Source organism: Periophthalmus magnuspinnatus, chromosome 8 (genome assembly GCF_009829125.3).
Source record: "Periophthalmus magnuspinnatus isolate fPerMag1 chromosome 8, fPerMag1.2.pri, whole genome shotgun sequence".
Taxonomy (NCBI): domain Eukaryota; kingdom Metazoa; phylum Chordata; class Actinopteri; order Gobiiformes; family Gobiidae; genus Periophthalmus; species Periophthalmus magnuspinnatus.
This window is the reverse complement of record NC_047133.1, coordinates 4,409,350-4,428,908: the sequence shown is the minus strand read 5'-3', so window position 1 is coordinate 4,428,908 and position 19,559 is coordinate 4,409,350. Positions and strand designations below refer to the sequence as shown.

Genomic DNA, 19,559 nt, shown 5'->3' with positions numbered 1-19,559 from the left:
GATGTGAAACAGGCCTCTACTTTGACAATGTTTAAATCCAGGCTCAAAATGGTTCTGTTTATCTGTGCGTATGACTGAAAGGTTTTATTCTGCACTTTTCTGTTTTAATAGTAATTTTATGATGATTATTTGTGATTATGTTTTGATTTGTGTGATTTTTACGTCTTTCTTATTCTGTAAAGCACTTTGAATTACCTTTTGTACGAATTGTGCTATACAAATAAACTTGCCTTCCCTAAATTCAAACAAAATGAAAAAAACAGAGAAATTAAAAGTACTACTATGACACAAATTGTTTAAAAAATATATGTATTTAACTGATTATGTATTTATTTATGTTTATGTTTACGTTAGCGCAGCATCCTCCTCCTTCCTCACACATCTTTGGTCTAAATCGCACCATTAAGTCTGTACTTCACATTCCAGGACATGTCTCTCCTTGTACAAAATCTGCAAGTTCCACACAGGTTTTTTACGGTCCAGGTTGTCTGGGGGGGGGAAATGCTTGAGTAATCACTTTGTACTTGGTTATCCTCCCTCAAGTACAATGTGACTGAGAGCGAACGAGAGAAAGTGGAGTACGCAAACACATTATATTTGGTCATTTTAGTTTACTGCAGGTCTGAGCGATGGCTTCTGTACGGATTCAGCGTGGCGTGTTTGGGATCTTCTGTCTACTTTCTACTCTGAGTATCGCAGGTACATTTAAATAATTTACCTTCTGCTGTATTGCTCAAGAAATACTGAAATGAGCACTTTTTCTTTTCAGATGCCATGGAAATGCACACCATTCCTAAAATCCTGACACAGTGCGGACGAAATTTGACTCTAAACTGCGATGTAACTGCAAAAAGCGATTTGAACATTAAAAAGTTTTACTGGATGGAGAAGAAAGACATTTGCGAGTACACGGAGGAAAACCAAACCAGCAGTGATTTTGAATGTAAAGGTTTAAGTTACACCAACCCCGCTGGAAGAATCTACAACTATTCACTGACTATTATCAACATACAACCGAAGCACAAGGGGACGTACCACTGCAAGCTGCGCTCCAATGAAGGCGTGCTCAATGACAAGACCATAGTACGAGTCCAAAGTAAGTACAGAATTGAGTCTATGACAATATTTAGCCAATCGGAAGTAACTAGATACTTAAAGGAACTCTGTAGTTTTAAAAAAAAGTACTACAATCACAACTAACTTGCAGATTGAGGACACATACACGTTTTTTGTTTCTTTGTTTGCTTTTTTTTGCAGTGGTGTGATTGTGAAGGAAGCGATTGCAGACCGGGTAGAGAGTAGAAAGACGTTTTAGATAAATGAAGAAGCACATACAAAGGAGTCATCCAGCACTTATACCCCCCAAGAAAGTTAATATCTATAGAAGCCTGGTCCTATTTACATACTGTCCGTGCAAGGTCAGGTCATAAATGGATGTACCGCTGTTAGGTGTTTACGTGAAGGTAGAATATGTCACTAAAAAGACGCTCGCAGTCGCTGAAAAGATGGATTACAGCCACGTCATGTCAGCTGAAACATGAATACCTGGATTACATAACTGAAGTAGTAGATTCCAGATTCTTAATATAAGCACGTGTCGGGTTCTTAAAGAGGAACAAGTTTAACTCAATGTTTAAGACACAGTATTCAACACAAGATTTAAGAGTAAAAAACAAAAAAAAATCATGCTTTAAGTGGCACAGTGACACGTTCATGATCGTCTGCAGGTCCTGGGGTTTAGGTGACGATTCAGATCTGAGTATTGAAACTGGCAACCCAAATTAGAGGCTGTCATGTTCAATGTTTTTGTAATTAATCCACTGGCTTTGCTTAAAAAAAAAATCATGTTTGTACCATTACGCGCAAAAAATGTGCATATTTGGACATTCATTACTATTATTATTTTGTTTGTCACTATATTTTACTTTCTTTGGGCGCATTATTTCCAGACACTTCTGCTTTAAATACTGGTATAAACATATTTGGATTTTTTTTAACCCTTTAAATGCCATTTGTTTTTAATAAAAGGACCAAATTATTTTCAAATGTACAAATTATTAGTTATTTTTCCATTATGATAAAAGATAGCAGATACTTTTGTGCTGTTTTCTGGGGCAGGTCAATAACTGGCAGCAGCAGTAGTTTTTGTGCATTGTTATTTTTTGTGTATCAATTATTCACATTTGTATCATTCAACGCTTAACATCCCCTCATGAAGTTTTCTCCCGTGGAAAAATGAATGTATATATGAACATTTAACTGAGCTTCTGATTGAAAAGTGATAATTTTACTGCTCTCCTCCAGATTATAAACCTGTTTCTCTGAGCTGCACCACGCGCTCTCTCTCTGCTGCTCTGGGCTGTGTGTGATGGACCTGAACCTGGAGTGTGGAGAGCAGCAAATACACAACTGCAGCACAGGGTCAGTGAGGAAGGCAGTGTGTTGTGATCGTTTGTGGCATAAGGCTTTTATTTGACAAGAGGGATCAATGCTTGTCCAAACAATAAAGAAACAAAGAAACATAAAGAAACACATGTCCTAACCTCCAGCAGAGTTTGAGAGACCATCTTTTCCTTGTTGAGTTTCACTAACTCTCTGGAGTCTACAGCGCAAAAGGAAATACTAAAGACAAATGTGAGTTTACGTATTCACCAGTGCGTAGTGAGGAGATTTTATACCTCACATGAAGTCAAACTTAAGTAACGTAAAGGAGAAATAATATTAGTTTAAGCCTTCTCCAGAGTTTCATACCATTCCTTTACAATACAAACAATGCTTTTGTCATTTGCACAATCACTGATTCATCTGTGTATCAAAAGAGATGTTCTTTTTGTGCACAGATGATCAACCAAATGAACCTCGCCCATCCGCCGTCCTGGTGTTTGATGTGAAGGACTGTCCCAGACGCAGCCCAGAGAGTAAACAGGTTTACGTCACCTACAGTCTCTGTGGTGAACATCTAAAGGACTATTTTATGCAAATTTGTATAGGCTTATTGTCACATGTGTGTGTATAGAGTCTGACAAACATGCAGTGGTTCTGGTCATGGCACATGTTTAGTCTCTGTGTGTTGTAGTGTTTCTTGATAAACACTAAACATGGATGAGAGGGGAAAAATGTACAAAAAAGCACTAAATTGTCTTAATTGATAAATGTTTATGATTAATGATAATTTTGGACAGGAGAAAATACCAAAAAAGCCAATCTGAAATAAACATTGATGACAAGTAGTTGGTGACGCTTGAGGAGATGTCCCCATGTGATTTTAATGAATTTTAATGGAGAAAATCAGGTTTGTTTGCCATAGACATGATCAAAACTGTATAATCTGGAGGAGAGCAGTAAATATGAATATCACTTTTCAACCAGAAGTTATAATTTATTTATTTATTTTACCTTTATTTTACCAGGTAGGTCGGTTGAGAACCAATTCTCATTTTCAACGACGACCTGGCCAAGAAGCAGAAATTTCAACATACAACAGAATAACATCCACACAGGCAAAGACAAGACACAACAACAACACTAAGACAGTTACTATTTCCCACTATTTACATATATACACACGGGTGAGCAGAGTTTAAAAACAGAGTTAAAAACAAGTACATTGGTCACGTACTATAGATTTTATTGAGTTGATGAATGAAGCTATTGGTATAATAGTACTAAGTTTTAGAGTTTTTTGTAGATTGTTCTCGTCGTTGGGTGCAGCGAACTGAAACGATGATCGACCAAAGGATGTACGGACTCGTGGGGCGATCATGGTGATAATGTTACTGGAACGTATAAACTTTCATATACACAAATACATGTATTACATTTCCATGGGAGGACCTGAAACACAGTTCCCCCCATAGAAATGTGTTTCAATTTTCAGTTTTAATGTGTTCAGTGGAGCATTTTGTGCACTAAACAATACAAAATGACAATGCACAAAAACTATGAGCCCAAGGAAAGTAAAATAATATAATGAACAAAAAAATATCTGGATGCCCAAACACAGGGCACATTTTATGCACTTAACAACAGAAACATGACAATTTTATGAACACAGTGTACGGACGATCTGACGCTGTTATTGAGCAGAAAATATAAACACCATCCAAAAAGCCCACCTCATACCCAAAAATCACTGACAGATACAAGGACGCTCATGTTTTTGACTGCAGGAGAAACAAAGAGCATGTTTTTTGTGACAAAGTTGGTTTGGTCACATTTTTGGTCACATTTTTCTTAATTTACCATACACAGTTTAACAGATTAACATTTACAATCCTGTTTTGTTTATTTAGCTACACTTCAGTTACATAACCTCACAACACACTGTTAATTCAGTCAAATCCATATATATTCATGTTCACCTGGTTCAGCACATGGTCCACTCCAGACACAGAGGAGGTCCAATGTCCAGCATCTTTGTAGTTTTTGGTTGAGTTCATGGACCAGACAAAGTGGAGGGATAATCTGTTTGTTTTTTTCTATGTATTTCTGTGCTGTATTCAATTTAAATCATCTTGTGTTTATAGCTTTATTTCAAACACATTAGTTAGGGGACTTAAACTTGCCTGCTAATGTTAAACACGTATTTATCTGTACAGAAAAACTGACTTAGTGGACCTTGTGAGTATAAAATCTGCCTGTTTGAGTTCATTAGGGCGACTGTAACAACCGATAACGTAATAACAGCCAATAATGTAAAAACTCGAGTGAGGCAATAATGTTACAGCGCCTTGCCAATAATGTAATACTTCAAAAACCCAAGTGTTGTCCTGGTTACGCTGGAGAAAGTGTTCTGCCGTCCAGGATTTCATGTCAGATACAGTTTAAAACACACCGGGCCTAAAACTGAACCTTGGAGCACCCCGCATATAATTTTAAGGACCAAATACTAACATAAACACAAAAATACTAATACCACTATTAAAATAAATGAATAAAGTGAGTGTAGAGTTTTAATTAGTCACTCGTGCATTTGAGTTGAACCGAATTTGCACTTGACTCTTTTCCTGCCAGCCCTTTTTTTTTTTTTTTTAAATAAAAGCATCCTCGAGTATACCAGTGTTTTTGATTATTTTCAGCAATTTTCAGTTGTGTTCCAAAACAAAGGACATCTGCTGGACATGGAAAACGCTCAAGTTATCACTTTATTGGCAGGTTAACACGTCGTGGGCTTATTGCGTTTAAAGTTGGCCAAAATTATTACGTTATTGTCAATTATTAAGCTTCTTATTTTAGTTTAGTTGTTTACTGGAGAGTCATCTTTTAATAAATTCAGTCAAGTAACACGAGAGACTTTTTATGTACGTTTGTCTCCTACCACATTGTTCCAGCTTTCCCACATTTTTATTTAGTATTTAGCTTAAAAAGTTAAATATTGCAGCCTAAATATGCGCTTTTTTACACCATTTTTGCAGTAATATTACTCAGTCGCAGCTGAATTACTCAACTGTTGTTTTCCAGACATCATTTTAAAGCCGCGCTGTGTTATTTTCGTGGTGGAGGGTCTGCCGCCTGTTATTTGCTTGGAATGTTGCACAATATAGAATTTAACTCATCTATTTTACGTGCACTGCCTTGAAAAGCAGGGGTGTATAGGGGTGTATTCTTTTTTTTTCTTTTTTTTCTTTTTTGAACTGAATAGGAAGCTCTAATAAAGCATTTCACTCATGTCCTAATGGAGGATAGGGGTGAGATTTAATACATTTTCTTCTTCCCACTCCATTTTGAACTTATATAAGGACTAATTTGTGTAATATGCTTTAAGTGTACTGCATACATGTGCTCGAAATAAATTAATTATCTAAATTAATGACATGAAAGCAATAACCTTGATGAAAACAGACCTTTTACCAAAACACATATATAGTACCAGTTCAGTTTTCTCAAAATACCAGAATGTGCAGTCAGTTAATAGAAAGTGTTTTCAGTTAAACAGGACTATACGGGGAGAAAAGTACTATACGGGTAGAAAAGTACTATACGGGTAGAATGTTGACACAGTTCTTAGCAATCTCGGCACACAGAAACAAAGCCCCGCACGGGTGGTGTGTTCTTTTTTTGTACCACCAACAAAATGGACAATTTGCTACTGATTATTTTCACCGAATACTTTCATTACTTGGATAGTTATGAGGATGATTACTTTGTATTTTTCTCTGCAAAGGACAGTGTAGTATTACGTCACAAACTATGATTTTCACGTTTGTCGATAGGGATTATTCAAACTGTTATTTCAATTTACTTATAGGGATGGGACAAGTTTACACACAAAACATTATTTAGTGAGAATTTTTTTCACTTCTTTTGGCTTAAGCACTGGTTTGTTACGTTTCTTTGGAAGCTGTAGTTCCAAAAAACAGTTTGACAGTGACAGAAAAAAAAATCTGTAAAATAAATCTAAAATTAAACTGGATTACACGGTTTATTTATAAGAAATTATGGGGATTATTGGATAGGTTCTTGCACCTTTGGTAACTTTACATCAAAACTAAGCAGTGTTTAACATAATTTAGCTGTTTTTCTATGACAATCACAATAAAATCTTGAGTTTTTGATTAAAATCTTCTCAGTTTTGTCCCATTGACCCGATCAAACAAATCTTTAAGTAGTGCAAAATCGTGTATTTTCAAAGGATAGACACAAAAATTAAAATAAAAAGCGATGTTATATCTGAAGGAGCAGTGCAAGAAACACAAATGTTCAGATTTTATATTTTCAACGTGACGCTTTTGCCACTTGTAGACTTAAAAAGGGAAGACGATCCAAATCTTACAGTGGGAAGAGGAACCAAAACTTTTAGCTTTTTAAGTAGGAGTAAAAGTATGCTGCTAGAAAAGTACAATTCCTCAAGTAAATGTGACCACCACCTTGTCTCTCGTCTCATCTTGTGGAAATTTATTCATTCATGTATTTTATTCTCTTTACTTTTTAGACTGCGTCGGTAACAGCAGCAACGATGTGTCCACCACCGACGGGTCCTGCACATTCAAAGACGTCTACCCCGAACCGATAATCCACTGGAACCTGGGACACGAAAACCTCACCCACCTGGCAGTGACGAAGGTGACGGAGAACGCAGACGGACTGTTCACGGCAGTTAGCACGCTCACGCTAAAAAAGGACCCTACCAACCCGAACCAATATAACTGCTCCCTCTTTTTCTCCCTGGAGAATGAGAAGAACGAGACGCATGTCCAGTGGGCGAGATCTCAAAGCTTCTCAGATGGGCACAAAGTCATCGGACAGTGGTTTGGCGTGATGCTAGTGTTGGTTTTAGGGATAGTACTTGTGTAGAACAATCTAAGAAAAGATTTGGTTTTCAGGGTACTGCTAGATTTAAACTATTTCAGGTGTAAATTAAACCAAGAACTTAACCAAATGAGGAGAAGATGTGGATAAAATGACAATAAATAAGGTGTCCTGTATCACTTTTTGGTAAAACATGGCTAAAATTTCAAATTTCTTTAAAGGGGTGCCTCAAGGGTGCGTGTTAGGGCCACTCCTATTTCCCACTGATTTTCATTATGCCGGTCAAGACTGATTCTGATTCTGATTCTGAGATTTCTGTTGTTTGTTAGATGTCCGTCTCCTTATGTAAAGCGACTTTGGGTATCTTGAAAAGAGCTACACAGGTGTAATGTATAGTTTTTGTTTCAGAAATACCTTCAATTGTGACAATGCGACGCTTCATTGCTCTGTCAAAAGTCTTGCTAAAATAAGTACTGTCATCATTTGATTTACTTTCCACATAATGTTACTGTAATAAAAATCATGTCGTAATATTACCTGTCTAAACCGGTTTGGGCATGGTTCCCTTATTGCGTGTTTGTCCTGTTTTAACTAGTTTTGTTAGAAATATTTCCAATTGTGAAATTTAAGTTTGGCAATCGAGATTTTATTCATAATTAGGGCTGTGCAATGAATCATATTTTAATCGAGATAAAAATGTTGTCATTTTTAATTGGCAGTGATCAGCTTGGGGCATTTTAATGGAACTTTTTTTTAAAATAGTTCTTTTCAGAGTACTTTTCTAGTGTCATACTTAACAGTACTTAAGATATGATTTAGTTTTTGTTTTGTTTAGTGTCTATTCTTTGAAAATACCAAATTTTGTGCATTATTTCATGTTTTGTCCGTCCAATTATACAAACTACAAATTATAGATCAGCTACATCTCGACAGTTACTCTTTAAGTTACTGTTACTTGAGTAGTACTTCAGTTGTTCTACTACTTTGTACTTCTACTTGAGTAATATCATTTTGATGTAACGTTACTCTTACTCAAGTACAATTTTTGGCTACTCACATAAAACCACGTGGCACAATGTTCAGACGTAAACTTGGATTTTTTTTTTACGGTAAATGGCACTGATTAAAATTTAGCAAAATAATACTAAAATAATTGTGATTGATGAATATTTTTTTGAACATTTTTGGTTCTTTGACTAGACTTTTTTTTCTTTTTTTTTGCCATATCACCCAGGCCTTATACTTAAATCGACCAGAATCATTGTGATGTGAAAAATAGTAGATAGAGAGGAGTAGATTTTAACTTGTATCAAGAAAACATGGAGATTTTTGTAAAAAGTGTGTTTTTTTTACGAAATAAAACAAGCTCATTTTTATACGTGGGGATTCATATTTTAAGCTTGATAAAACTAAACGTGACACTACAACATCTAATTAGTTAAACGGCGTGTGATGAAAGCTTACAGCGTTCATTGGTTTGGCACATAACTGTCACATTCCACGCCAGGTCCGAACACATCCACGGTTGCTAGAGGACGTTGATATAAATGTTGAATAAAAAACGATCATTACTGACTAATTCTTATTCTGGGGTTGAGAAAAGTTATGCATTTCAATGGGATTTCACACATACCTGATTTCTTACACACATAATAATAAGTTCGCTCTTTACAAAACAGTTTCACCAGTCTCCAACACGCCTTTTCCAACCTTCGTCTTCTTTTAAACACAACCAAAACGAAATATATGATTTTCAATGGAAATTTACCTCAGATTCCCTACCACGCCAACATTTCATCCCTAGACGCACACATCTACAACTAGTAAATTCTTACAAATACTTAGGCATATGGCTTTCTTTTGACATTCACATTAACACATTACTTTCCAAAGTCAAATCAAGAATCAGCTTTCTATATCGCAATAAATCCTCATTCACCCATTCGGCAAAACACACCCTTGTCAAAATGATAATCCTCCCTATCTTCGATTACGGTGACATCATCTACAGGTCAGCATCAAAAACTCTCCTCCATAAACTCAGCAATCCGTTTTGTCACAGCTGCCCCTTTCACTCCCCATCACTGCCATCTGTACTCACAGGTTCACCGGCCGTCACTTCACTCCCGCAGATTCATAAACTGGTACAAATTCATCTATAAAACATTAATTGGTAAAACCCCTCATTATCTTCGCTCACTCATCAATATTTCTAATAACACACATAACCCTACGTTCCAGTAACATTATCACCATGATCACCCCACGAGTCCGTACATCCTTTGGTCGATCATCGTTTCAGTTCGCTGCACCCAACGACTGGAACAATCTACAAAAAACTCAAAAACTTAGTACTATGATACCAATAGCTTCATTCATCAACTCGATAAAATCTATAGTACGTGACCAATGTACTTGTTTTTAACTCTGTTTTTAAACTCTGCTCACCCGTGTGTATATATGTAAATAGTGGGAAATAGTAACTGTCTTAGTGTTGTTGTTGTGTCTTGTCTTTGCCTGTGTGGATGTTATTCTGTTGTATGTTGAAATTTCTGCTTCTTGGCCAGGTCATCGTTGAAAATGAGAATTGGTTCTCAACCGACCTACCTGGTAAAATAAAGGTTAAATAAATAAATAAATTATAACTTCTGGTTTAAAAGTCATATTCATATTTACTGCTCTCCTCCAGATTATACAGTTTTGATCATGTCTATGGCAAACAAACCTGATTTTCTGCATTAAAATTCATTAAAATCACATGGGGACATCTCCTCAAGCGTCACCAACTACTTGTCATCAATGTTTATTTCAGATTGGCTTTTTTGGTTTTTCTCCTGTCCAAGATTATCATTAATCATAAACATCTATCAATTAAGACAATTTAGTGTTTTTTTTGTACATTTTTCCCCTCTCATCCATGTTTAGTGTTTATCAAGAAACACTACAACACACAGAGCACACAGAGACTAAACAGTTTTACAGTTTCGTACATTATTCATGCATTTCATACTGTTTGATGTACGATTGTAGCCGCAGCTGCCCTGGGATCGACTGACAAAAGCGAGGCTGCCAATCGGTGCCATTCCCCCCCCCCCCCGACCACCACTAACACTCACCTCACCTCATTCACATCAGGAAATGTGAGTAAAGTGTAAAGACGCAACAGTTTTTGCCACTCGTTTCCCGCATTAAGAACACCCAACGCTTGTGTTTTTATTTAAGCGGTTATGTCGACTTATTTAACTTATTTACACGTGTTATTTCGATAGTACTTCGTTATATGCCAATTATAAGATAGCCAATATACTGTAGGTGTAACGAACGCATGGAAACATCCATTTAAACATTATCTAAACGTCCTTAATGCAGCTAAAATGTTTCAAATCAAATATAAAAATGTATTAACTTGCTGTGTTAGTATATACAGTTACATCTGCAAATACTGAGTCACAATATATATAAGGATACACTGACTGAATGCACTCCTGACCCTGAACCGTGGAGGCGTCCAGAACAGACGCCCGAGACACCGCAGCTGCCTCCTCTCCAAGGTCGTCCCATGTGACCGACCTCCTGACTCGATCTCTAAGCAAGAAAGAAAGAAGAAACTCATGAAGAAACTCATTTTATCCGCTTGTATCCGCCATCTTGTCCTTTCGGTCGTCACCCAACGGAACATAGATTGACCAGTAAAAAAAAAAGCCTTGCCTTTCAGCTCCTTCTTTACTGACCTTCTAACCTCCTGATACAGCGAGAAGCGGAGAATCAGGTGTTTATGCCGGATGCAGAACACTGGACCAGCTGTACACGTTGCATGGGGCGCTCAAGGGTTCATGGGAGTTTGTTCAACCAGTTCACACATACAAACAAGGATCAGTACAATAAGAGGTCCACCAAAAGTCATGTTACACTCATTTTTCCACTTTTTTTTTTTTGTATCTACAGCCACCCACTATGTATCTTTTAAAAGTTTCACACTCTAATATTTGGTTGTTCCGCCTTTAGCTTCGATTACGTCGCACATTCTCTGTGGCGTTGTTTCGATTTCGCTTCTGCAACGTAACAGATTTATTTCCATCCAGTGTTGCATTCATTTTTCACCTGTTGCATTGATGCTGGTCGAGTCTGACGCTGCTCAAAGCTTCTCCAGCTCATCCCAAAGATTCTCAATGGGGTTAAGGTCTGGACTCTGTGGTGGACAATCCATGTGTGAAAATAACGTCTCACGCTCCTGATCCACTCTGTCACAATTTCAGAAAAACTGACGAATCCTGGCATTGTCATCTTGGAATACGCCCGTGCCATCAGGGAAGAAAAAATCCATTGATGGAATAACCTGGTCATTCAGTATATTCAGGTGTCAGCTGACCTCATTCTGCTGAACCCAGACTTGACCAACTGCAGCAACTTCAACCTATTTGCTTAGTTAAATCCAGGTGGTGACTTTTTTTTTGGCCAGACAGTGTATAAATGCGTTGGTTTGGATTTTTTATGTTAGAAAATGCTATTTTTACCACTTAGAGACGGCATTCGACCACATCTCTCACCACCCGTTGTGTTTTTAAATGCACCTCTACAACAATCACCTCAAACCTCAATAAACAAAGGTCAACTCAACATTACAACAAAACGTACACTCAAAAAATGTAACTCTCATTCAACCAAGGGCTAGCAAGTTGTGACAAGTTCATCACAGCACTATTTTCATATCAAAACACGCCCATTTTGAGACTCTCCATCCCTCTTCTTGCATGTTTTGTGTGTTTATTCTTCTCTTCTTTATCACTTAACTGATGTAATACTACGATAAACATTTACCACAGACACTCTCTCACCAAACCAACTCATTACACAAACATGAAAACCCGTCATACGCACTTTAATATTCACGTAATGATTTATTTTTGGTAATCCTGAACATTCTCTAACAGCACGTAACACTTGACATTCTTTTGACTTCTTATTTTCTTTACTTGTTTCAGTCGGAAACCATGACGCACTATATTTTTGCATACCACTGTCTGCAAGACTCAACACGATCCACAGAAGCGAGTTCGTCGAGTTGGGGGTTGTCCGAGGCTAACTTCTTGGGAAAACAGAGCGTACCTTTGTAGCCCTGCCCTAAAAAGAGACACTATAGTAGTTCCTGCAACTTCACAGCAGCATTTGAATTGGACCAAGCCACCAGCAGAGACAGGTGAGGTGGAATTCTATATTTTCTATGTAGTATTACCTAAATTTAGAGATATAATTTTAAAACTTTCCATGAATATTACAAAAAAGTAGTAAAATTGTATGTTGTATATGTCATTTTATGTGTAAAAATCATCCAAATTTTATATTTTACATAAACCTGAAAAGGAAAAACTATATTACATTTGTTTTTCAAGATTTTTATTTTTATTTTGAGATAATCTTTCAGCAAAAAGTCTTCAGTCTTCTTCATCAGATCTTTTTTTTTTTTTTTCACCCTTTGGACCACAGCACATAATCTGAACACTTGTTAGAGGGAAGACGTTTTAGATTTTATTTAGTATTTGAGTGAGTTCATGTCACGACTGAGACAAAATGGTGCATGTAGCTGCAACTTTAACTGGAGGTTTTAATGAGAAAGGGAGAAAAACACATTTTCCAGACATGATTGTGTCACGTCTTAAAGTGAATGTGATGGGTTTTTATGTTTATTTGTTTTTTGTTGGTTTAGAACGTGTAGTAAATATTTAGAATAGTTTTACATCAGTTTAGCGTCAGTGTGTGGAAAAAGGTGTAAATTCTAAACTGGAAAACTCCGGCTCTACTTATGTGTCATTGACATCAAACATTATGGTTGCTAAGTAACAATTATTGAATGATCTCTGCTTATGTCAGACTGTGCTCGCTGTGCCAGAGATGCAGAGCTGGACATTTGTGTTTCCATTTTTGGACATTTTATTAATCTAAACACTAAAATTGGGAAAATCCTTTAGTAAAGGTCAGTCACTGATTTATTGTGAATTTAGTGAAACTAGCAGCCAATACATGTAAATGTAACAGTCAAAACCCAGTGAAAACTACAGAATAAACATTTATTTTGGTAATGAGGTTTTTAAATTGTAAAATTACATTATTATTAAGTGTCAGAAAACTATTTTTACCACTGAGTTTGATTTCAGTCATTGATCATTCATAAAATATTTGTTTAAATCCGTTTTGATGGAAAGACGAGTGTTTAATGAAGTGAACGTTGAGGGCGGATCTGCTGTGTGTGTGGGGACCAGGGCATGTTGTCACACAGAGTCAGTTGTCACACTGCATTTTTTTCAAAAACAAAGTTTGATCAGAAAAGTGAAATATCAGTTTTATGTTTCTAGTTTCTGCACTGATGTCCTGAATATGACCTCATTTGACCTTTGTTTGTCTGAGATGTCTCCACAAAAGCATTGTTCATGCTAAACATGCCATGTTTAGTTATAATGTCCAAGAAATTTAAATAATGTAGTAAATACATACGTTTAAATATTTAAAAACAAAACAAATATATCTTTTTTGTAATGATCAATGAAACCAATGAGATGAATGTCACTTTAGCCACAATCACAGTCGTCTCATAGTTAGACTCTGTTTAAAAAAAAAACTCTACCCACATGAATAATGTTCACATATTAATAAAGAGATTTCTCTAGTGACACTGAGTCAGTTTGACAAAAGTGTGAGCACAAAAACACAGTTAACAGGGTCACAATGGCTCTTTGTCACTCTGACACACACACACGCACGCACATGCACACGCACGTATACACACACACTCACACACACGCGCACACGCACATGCACTTGAAAGGAACTTGTTTGTATAAACAATTAGCGTACACCCTGAAGCTATACAATGATCATAAATAATCACATTAATTTTAGTTTTAAATGAGTGTGACAGCTTACTCTGTGATTGGTCGTGTTGTCACAACAGTCCGACCTGATGTTTGAACTTTCACTACTCTGGGTGTGTACAAAATAGAGAGATAGAGTGAAAAGACTAAAAATAGCTGAACTGTTGTTCTTTCGTTTGGTTTGCACTGTACATTTATGTTGTGTTCAGTTTCAGAGACAGGAATGAAAAAAACATTCCCCCACTCTCTCCTATATCTGATGGTCAATGTTGTTGCAGTAAAAATCATATTTAACATAAAAAATCCAAACCAACACAATTCTATAAAAGATACATGGTGGCTATAGATAGAAAATCTGAAAAAATGAAAAAAATATGTAGAAAAATGAGTGAAACGTGACTTTTGGTGGACCTCTAAACGCACTGATTCTAAAAGGAGAATACTCAAGTGTCTTGTCCTGATGTGGCCCTTGTCCTGTCACAATACGCTCCATAGACTCAGAACACTGACTAGATTATCTCTGGTGTCATATCTGCTGTCTGTGTCCAACCATCAAGTACAATTATACACCTTACCAAAACAAACAAACAAAAAAAACAAAAACGCAAACGCATGTACAAAAAATAGGTAAGACTTTTTGTAAAACCTTAAATGTTTTGTGAAATTAGAGGCGTCACGTACACTTTAATGTATATTGTCATTTTATTTTGATCCATTTTATTTTTACAGTATCATAAGTGTAATTTGTTGTTGGTTGTGATGCAGTTAAGAGCCATGGCTTCTCTGCGGTTTCCCCTTTTTGCCTCACTTGGACTCTTGGGTCTCCTTTCGACTCTCAGTGCAGTGGGTAAGATCCATTTCCAATCTCTTTTACTTTTCCTATCATTGCAATAACTCAGGAACATGTCTTTTTTTTTTGGATCCAGGGGGGCTTGAATTGCTCACCATTCCTAAAATTTTGACAACCTGCGGAGAAAATGTCACTCTAAGATGCGACGTAACCACAGACAGCGCTCTTGAGATCACAGAACTTAGCTGGAAGTTGAGTAAAGATATTTGCACTTGGGGCCAAAGTTCAAAAGTCGCAGGTATTGAGTGTATGAACGCGAGCTCCACGAACAGCTACAACTATTCCCTGACCATCTACAACGTCCAGCCCAAACACAAGGGGACGTACCACTGCCAGCTACGCTCCAAGCAAGGGTCGGCGAATGGCCAGACCATCGTTCGAGTTCAAAGTGAGTACCACAATATGCGAGACGTGTGAAAACTGAATTCTGTCAACCGTAGAGAACACATTAGGTCACTTATTCAAGGCTCGGTCAGGACTACCTTACCTTAGCACTGTCCACGCCTGTCTTTGTTTTGCAATAAAGAAAGTAATCATGATCAAAGTATGCTAAGACCCATCAGGGCGAGGAAAGACGATGCAGACTATGACTCAGGAGACAGTTCACAGTAGGTAACGCAACGGAACGAACAAATAACAGACAATCCTTACTGTAGACGAATGGGGTGTGTTGGTTTACTTTAGCTAACACTCACTCAGATATTTAAAGGCATCGTCTCACTGAAGAGGTTACTTGGAGGAATGGTGTGGCGTATTTACTCTTAAAAAGTTAGTCCAGTCGACAGAGTTCACACAACAACAACCAAATTTGAATAATCGTGCACCAAAACCTGTTAGTCTACTCTTGGATAGCTGGGTCATAACTATATATAACCATAGTTTTGTTTGAAATAGATAAGCATCTCATTTCCTCTGAGCGGTTTATTTTCAGTTATGCTGGGAACTGCGTTACTCGTTATTTGCTCTTCCCCTGCGCAGATATACATAGAAACTTCAGTAAGTTTCATTTGCACTTTAATGTAGCAGAGTCAAGAGAACCAAGACAAAACATGTGCTCAGTGGAGAGGCTGTAATTTGTCATCTCCGCTGATCTAAAATGAGTTATGTCCAAAGGTCCAAACACATGTCTAATATTTTCCTGGCTGTTTTTACCCCATGTGTTTGAACGCCACAGGTCGTCTGTGCCTAATGTAAGTCACACTATGTGGTTACAGTCTCCAGTTATTGAGACGCCCTACAGACTGACCCTACAGAGGGACCCTACAAAGGGACCCTGCAGACTGACCCTACAGACTGACCCTACAGAGGGACCCTATAGACTGACCCTACAGAGGGACCCTACAGACTGACCCTACAAAGGGACCATACAGAGGGACCCTACAGACTGACCCTACAGAGGGACACTACAAAGGGACCCTATAGACTGATCTTACAGACTGACTCTACAGAGGAACCCTACAAACTGACCCTACAGACTGACCCTACAGAGGGACCGTACAGAGGGACCCTACAGACTGACCCTACAGAGGGACCCTACAGAGGGACTGGCTGTTTTTACCCCATGCGTTTGAACGCCACAGGTCGTCTGTGCCTAATGTAAGTCGCACTATGTGGTTACAATCTCCAGTTATTGAGATATTTGAGATTCGATTCCCAGGTTTACTTAAATTTTGAGAAATCGGTTTAACTTGGACTAGGCCAGTTAGTACAAGTTTTCCCAGACGTACATGTAAACGTAGTGACGTCTAACCTTTGACTATGTTTGAATTTTTCAGAGTGCGTGAGTAACAGTACAGCAAACGTGACTTCGACTAACGGAACCTGCATTTTCAACGACGTCTACCCCAAGCCCGAGAAGATCTCATGGAAACAGGGAAACGACGACAGCATCGGCAACTCGGCCATTACTAAAATCACTGAGAACGCGGACGGAAAGTTCACAGCTATAAGCACCATCAAGCTACGAAAGAACCCATCCCTCGGTCTCTATAACTGCTCTCTGCTGGTGCCCACGGAAAATGAGATGAACGTAAGCATGGTGCAGACGCTGAGATCCATGACGTTCGCTGGAGGAGACGGTCTCATCGCGCACTGGGTTAGCTTGATGCTAGCGATGGTTTTAGGGATAGTAATAGTCCAAGCATAAGACAAGAAAAAATGTAAAGAAAAATAATAAAAATACATTATAAAAAGTCTTTCTTTGGTGTTGCTTTGATTCACTGCGATTTAAAACCAGGACTTGCAAAATAAACCAATCAGACAAATGTGGCTTTTTCTTTGCAACAAGGGAAGACGAACAAATCAAGACGCCATTTTGAATCTGTAACTATACGTGCTTATGATTTTTTAATATTTATTTGAAATATAAAGTGTACAATAAAACAATCAAGAGCAAGAGTCTTGTTGTGAAGTACTGGCAAGCACAAGAGTTTAGCAGTAAAGTGCATTGTGTAACTTTTCTGGTGGAGCGTTTGCCATTGGCTTGTTTCCATGTTGTTGCTTTCCCTTAAAGTGTTGTTTTTATTTATTTAGAGCTGCTTTTTTGCTTAGAAAACATGCATGAAAAGTTACATAGTGTACCTTTAAATACCCATAAGATCCACAGTTGTTAGTGCATTTCCAATTTAAACTAAATAAATATATAAATGAGTAAATAAAAAATAAAAAAATAAAAATAAAATAAATAAACAAGTAAAAATAAATAAATGAGTAAATAAGAAATAAAATAAAATAAATACATGAGTAAATAAAATAAATAAATAAATGAGTAAATAAATAATAAAAATTAAAAAAATAAATACACGAGTAAATAAAATTAAATTAAAAAATAAATAAATGATTGAATAAAAATAAATAAACAAAATAAATAAAAATAAATAAGTAAATAAATAAATAAACACATAAGAATCTGCTGGAGATTTAAGGCTGAAGTCCATATGCTACAAAGTGTAATTATTGGCCAAGTTTCTCTACTAAATCTGTTCTTCATCTTGTGCATGTCCCTTTAAGACCAGCTTCAATGGTGTCAAAATGGAGAAATTCGGACTATCGCCATAGAGATAACCAATTTAAAATAAATCTTATATAATCTGAATGGGGAAAATGTGTCAAAATGTTGTAAATAACCACAGGCTGAAGCTGAGGCGTTAGATAAAGTGCAGTGTGTTCTAGTTACCTCTGGAGAGCAGCACATCCTCTCATTTGAGCAGGACAGTGGGACATTGGTCTGAAGTGCTCTGGTAACTCATTTGCTTCTACAGTATTTAGATTTAGTGCAGACGACAATATGTTGCTGTTGCCTGCACTATAATCACATTTTAAGTGTAAAATGTTTGTGTATTTGATGACCACATGGGGGCAATCTGCTTATTACTTTTTTCTGTGTAGGTCAGATCACAAAATCCTGAAAATAAATTAATACAATTTTAATCTAATCAAAAGATATTATATTATTTTGAATTTAACAAACAAAAATGACTTAAATTAAAGCTCTATGTGATTTTTTTCCTCATGTATTTGTGCAAATGTTGTCTCGTCCTGCACAAATATCTTGCATAAGCTGCTCTTGAGGTCATAATAAGTCGGCTGAGTGCTGTCCGCATCTAATTAGAAAGCGTTTCATCGCTTTACTGTAAAGGTAAAGCTCCTCACTGTTCTCTGAGCGTTGCAACAAGCTCTTATAAACTCCTTGCAGTGAATAATCAGTAAAAAAAACAAGTACGGCACCTTTAAAAATCACATGAATAACACAAAGTGGGACATTTCCTGAGTAGTTTTAGAATGACCATGACCTATATCAGAACTAGACCACATAATCTTAAATAAACGGCTATTATTCTTTGTTAAAAATTCTATTCTGTTTAAAAAAGTGTTTTTATCACAAAATTGTTGGTATTGTGGTATAGAAATGAATATTTGGGAGTACTGAGCCTTTTCCTTAGCATTCACATTAAGTTTGAAATTGTAGTATCTTGATAATGTTTGTGCACAGAGTAGGTTTTATGTTTATATCGTACAACAACAATAACCAATTTACACACAAACAATTAGCTTAGAGCGCAACGCAGCTAGCTAACAATCGATACGATCTATAGTAAAGATCCAATTCATCGATGAAGTGCATGGTGTCTTTGTTATGATAATGATGGAGATGCTCAGGTCACGTGACACAAGTGAAGATCCAATAAAACTGAGTGTAAAGGGAACAGCTCAACCCTATAAGACCCCGAGAGAGGGAGCCAACAGAGGGAGACTAGAGACTGACCCTACAGAGGGACACTACAGAGGGACGCTACAGAGGAACCCTACAGAGGGACGCTACAGAGGGACGCTACAGAGGGACGCTACAGAGGGACGCTACAGAGGAACCCTACAGAGGGACGCTACAGAGGGAGTCTAGAGACTGACCCTACAGAGGGACACTACAGAGGGACGCTACAGAGGGACGCTACAGAGGAACCCTACAGAGGAACCCTACAGAGGGACGCTACAGAGGAACGCTACAGAGGAACGCTACAGAGGAACCCTACAGAGGAACCCTACAGAGGAACGCTACAGAGGAACCCTACAGAGGAACCCTACAGAGGGACGCTACA

At 37.3% G+C, this 19,559-nt stretch overlaps 2 protein-coding genes across 2 annotated transcripts; both read left to right on the top strand.

Annotated features, from left to right (window-relative positions):
- Positions 1 to 531: 531 nt before the first annotated feature.
- Positions 532 to 8,624, top strand: LOC129456427 (uncharacterized). The gene is made up of 3 exons (XM_055223462.1): positions 532 to 699; positions 770 to 1,096; positions 6,932 to 8,624. Exons 1-3 carry the CDS (start codon positions 630 to 632, stop codon positions 7,291 to 7,293), a joined length of 759 nt encoding a protein of 252 aa, XP_055079437.1. The 5' UTR covers positions 532 to 629; the 3' UTR covers positions 7,294 to 8,624.
- A 3,745-nt stretch (positions 8,625 to 12,369) lies between these two features.
- On the top strand, positions 12,370 to 17,248 carry LOC117375111 (immunoglobulin kappa light chain-like). Its single transcript, XM_033971367.2, has 4 exons — positions 12,370 to 12,445; positions 14,880 to 14,961; positions 15,041 to 15,352; positions 16,740 to 17,248. The coding sequence occupies exons 2-4, from the start codon at positions 14,889 to 14,891 to the stop codon at positions 17,108 to 17,110; spliced, it is 756 nt and encodes a 251-aa protein (XP_033827258.1). The 5' UTR covers positions 12,370 to 12,445; positions 14,880 to 14,888; the 3' UTR covers positions 17,111 to 17,248.
- The last annotated feature ends 2,311 nt before the right edge of the window (positions 17,249 to 19,559 follow it).